We start from the raw sequence: 3,829 nt of genomic DNA on the forward strand, positions 1-3,829 counted from the left end.
ACTGTCCCCATGTCATTGCCACCCTCCCTGGGCACTGCCACCCTTGTCACTGTCCCCATGGTATTGCCACCCTCCCTGGGCACTGCCACCCTTGTCACTGTCCCCTGGGCACTGCCACCCTCCCTGGGCACTGCCACCCTTGTCACTGTCCCCACTGTCACTCTCCCCAGGGCACTGCCATGTCCATTGCTGTCCCCAGCACACTGCCACCCTTGTCACTGTCCTCTGGGCACTGCCACCCCCGTGTCACCATCCCCAGGGCACTGCCACCCCCCTGTCACTGTCCCCATGTCTTGTCACCGTCCCCTGGGCACTGCCACCTCCATCACTGTCCCCAAGACACTTCCACCCTTGTCACCATCCCCAGGACGCTGCCACCCCCGTGTCACCGTCCCCATGTCACTGCCACCCTCCCTGGTGACACCCCCTCCCCTCTCCCCACCCCTGCCCCCTCCTCGTGCCCAGGCTACTTCGGTGACAGTTGTGTCAGCGCTTGTGCCCTCAACCCCTGCCAGTCCCCGGCCACTTGCACCCGCAAACCGGGCACGGCGCACGGCTACATGTGCGAGTGTCCCCAAGGTCACTTCGGTCCCTACTGCGAGCACAAGTGAGTGCAACGGGCACCCGTGCGAGGGACAAGGGAGGGCACAGTGGCCGTTGTAGTGGGTGTGCAAGGGGCACGGTGGGTGGTGCAAGAGCGTAGTGGGTGTGCAAAGGGGCAGAGTGGGCACGTGGAGGGCACGGTGGGTGTGTAAGGGGTATGGTGGGCGTGCAGGAGGTGCATTGGGTGTGCAAAGCTGGTGGGTGTGCAAGAAGTATGGTGGGTGTACAAGGGACAGGGGTGGGCATGGGAGGGGCAAGGTGGGCACAAGGGGCACAGTGGGTGTGTAAGGGGCATGGTGGGTGGTGCAAGAGTGTAGTGGGTGTGCAAAGGGGCAGAGTGGGCGCGTGGAGGGTTTTAGTGGGTGTGCAAGAGCGTGGTGGGTGTGCAACAGGCAGAGTGGGCACATGGAGGGCATGGTGGGTGTGCAAGGGGCATGGTGGGTGTGCAAAGCTGGAGGGCATGGTGGGTGTGCAAGAACTATGGTGGGTGTGCAAGGGGCAGGGGTGGGCATGGGAGGGGCAGTGTGGGCACAAGGGGCACGGCGAGTGTGCAAGGGGCAGAGTGGGTGGTGCAAGAGTGTAGTGGGTGTGCAACAGGCAGAGTGGGCACATGGGGGGCACGGTGGGTGTGCAAGGGACAGAGTGGGCACACAGGGGGACAGTCCCCATGTAAGTGGCACGGTGGGTGTGCAAGGGGCAGGGTGGGCGCATAAAGGGCACAGTGGGTGTGCAAGAACTATGGTGGGTGTGCAAGGGACAGGGGTGGGCATGGGAGGGGCAAGGTGGGCACAAGGGGCACAGTGGGTGTGTAAGGGGCATGGTGGGTGGTGCAAGAGGTGCAGTGGGTGTGCAAAGGGCAGAGTGGGCACGTGGAGGGTTTTAGTGGGTGTGCAAGGGGCACGGTGGGCATGCAGGAGGTGTGGTGGGTGTGCAAAGCTGGAGGGCATGGTGGGTGTTCAAGAACTATGGTGGGTGTGCAAGGGACAGGGGTGAGCATGGGAGGGGCAAGGTAGGGGCATGGTGGGTGGTGCAAGAGGTGCGGTGGGTGTGCAAAGGGCAGAGTGGGCATGTGGAGGGCATGGTGGGTGTCTAAGGGGCTTGATGGGCGTGCAGGGGCTGTGCTGGGTGTGCAAGGAGCTGGGTGGGTGCATAGAGGGCACAGTGAGTGTGCAAGAACTATGGTGGGTGTGCAAGGGACAGGGTGGGCATGGGAGGGGCGAGGTGGGCACAAAGGGTGCAATGGGTGTGCAAGAGGCACGGTGGGTGGTGCAAGAGGTGTAGTGGGCGTGCAAAGGGCAGAGTGGGTGGTGAAAGAGTGTAGTGGGCGTGCAAAGGGGCAGGGTGGGCACATGGAGGGCACGGTGGGTGTGTAAGGGGCATGATTGGTGTGCAGGAGGTGCATTCGGTGTGCAAAGCTGGTGGGTGTGCAAGAAGTATGGTGGGTGTGCAAGGGACAGGGGTGGGCATGGGAGGGGCAAGGTGGGCACAAGGGGCACAGTGGGTGTGTAAGGGGCATGGTGGGTGGTGCAAGAGGTGCGGTGGGTGTGCAAAGGGCAGAGTGGGCACGTGGAGGGCAGGGTGGGTGTGTAAGGGGCATGGTGGGCGTGCAGGGGGTGTGGTGGGTGTGCAAAGCTGGAGAGCACGGTGGGTGTGCAAGGAGCAGGGCTGGTGCATAGAGGGCACGGTGGGTGTGCAAGAACTATGGTGACTGTGCAAGGGACAGGGGTGGACATCAGAGGGGCGAGGTGGGCAAAAGGGGCACAGTGGGTGTGCATGGTGGGTGGTGCAAGAGGTGTAGTGGGCGTGCAAAGGGCAGGGTGGGCAAGAATCATGGTGGGTGTGCAACAGACAGGTGGGCACATGGAGGGCATGGTGGGTGTGCAAGGGGCATGGTGGGCGTGCAGGGGGTGTGGTGGGTGTGCAAGGAGCTGGGTGGGTGCATGGAGGGCATGGTGGGTGTGCAAGAACTATGATGAGTGTGCAAGGGACAGGGGTGGGCATGGGAGGGGCAAGGTGGGCACAAGGGGCACAATGGGTGTGCAAGGGGCATGGTGGGTGGTGCAAGAGGTGTAGCAGGTGTGCAAAGAGCAGAGTGGGCACGTGGAGGGTTTTAGTGGGTGTGCAAGGGACAGGGGTGGGCATGGGAGGGGCAAGGTGGGCACAAGGGGCACAATGGGTGTGCAAGGGGCAGAGTGGGTGGTGCAAGAATGTAGTGGGTGTGCAAAGGGCAGAGTGGGCACATGGAGGGCACGGTGGGTGTGCAAGGGACAGGGGTGGGCATGGGAGGGGCAAGGTGGGCACAAGGGGCACAATGGGTGTGCAAGGGGCAGAGTGGGTGGTGCAAGAATGTAGTGGGTGTGCAAAGGGCAGAGTGGGCACATGGAGGGCACGGTGGGTGTGCAAGGGACAGGGGTGGGCATGGGAGGGGCAAGGTGGGCACAAGGGGCACAATGGGTGTGCAAGGGGCAGAGTGGGTGGTGCAAGAATGTAGTGGGTGTGCAAAGGGCAGAGTGGGCACATGGAGGGCACGGTGGGTGTGCAAGGGACAGGGGTGGGCATGGGAGGGGCAAGGTGGGCACAAGGGGCACAATGGGTGTGCAAGGGGCAGAGTGGGTGGTGCAAGAATGTAGTGGGTGTGCAAAGGGCAGAGTGGGCACATGGAGGGCACGGTGGGTGTGCAAGGGACAGGGGTGGGCATGGGAGGGGCAAGGTGGGCACAAGGGGCACAGCAGGTGTGCAAGGGGCAGAGTGGGTGGTGCAAGAGTGTAGTGGGTGTGCAAAGGGCAGAGTGGGCACATGGAGGGCACGGTGGGTGTGCAAGGGACAGAGTGGGCACACGGGGGGACAGTGCCCATGTAAGTGGCACGGTGGGTGTGCAAGGGGCAGGGTGGGCGCATGGAGGGCACGGGGAGTGTGCAAGAACTATGGTGGGTGTGCAAGGGACAGGGTGGGCATGGGAGGGGCAGGGTGGGCACAAGGGGCACAGCAGGCGTGCAAGGGGCAGGGTAAGTGTGCAAGGGGCAGGGTGGGCACATGGAGGGCATGGTGGCTGTGTGAGGAGCATGGTGGGCGTGCAAGAGCCATGGTAGGCGTGCAAGGAAGAGGGTGGGCACATGGGGGGTGTGCAAGGGTCAGGGTGGGCACAAGGAGGGCACAGGGGGTGACACGAGTGGCCCCAGCGGCGTGGGGTGACACGAGCGGCCCTGGTGGTGCTGGGTGACACGGG

At 63.6% G+C, this 3,829-nt stretch overlaps 1 protein-coding gene across 1 annotated transcript in view; it reads left to right on the top strand.

Moving 5' to 3' along the window:
* Positions 1-465: 465 nt before the first annotated feature.
* LOC106899666 (cadherin EGF LAG seven-pass G-type receptor 2-like) overlaps positions 466-3,829 on the top strand; it is a gene marked incomplete at both ends in the record, with an annotated part of 15,914 nt that continues 12,550 nt past the window's right edge. Inside the window, 2 exons of the mRNA XM_014961554.1 lie at positions 466-607; positions 996-1,066. Of these exons, the coding sequence (XP_014817040.1) occupies positions 466-607; positions 996-1,066 (213 nt within the window). The remainder of the gene's footprint in view (positions 608-995; positions 1,067-3,829) is intronic.

Source organism: Calidris pugnax, unplaced genomic scaffold, assembly GCF_001431845.1.
Source record: "Calidris pugnax isolate Ruff unplaced genomic scaffold, ASM143184v1 scaffold777, whole genome shotgun sequence".
Taxonomy (NCBI): domain Eukaryota; kingdom Metazoa; phylum Chordata; class Aves; order Charadriiformes; family Scolopacidae; genus Calidris; species Calidris pugnax.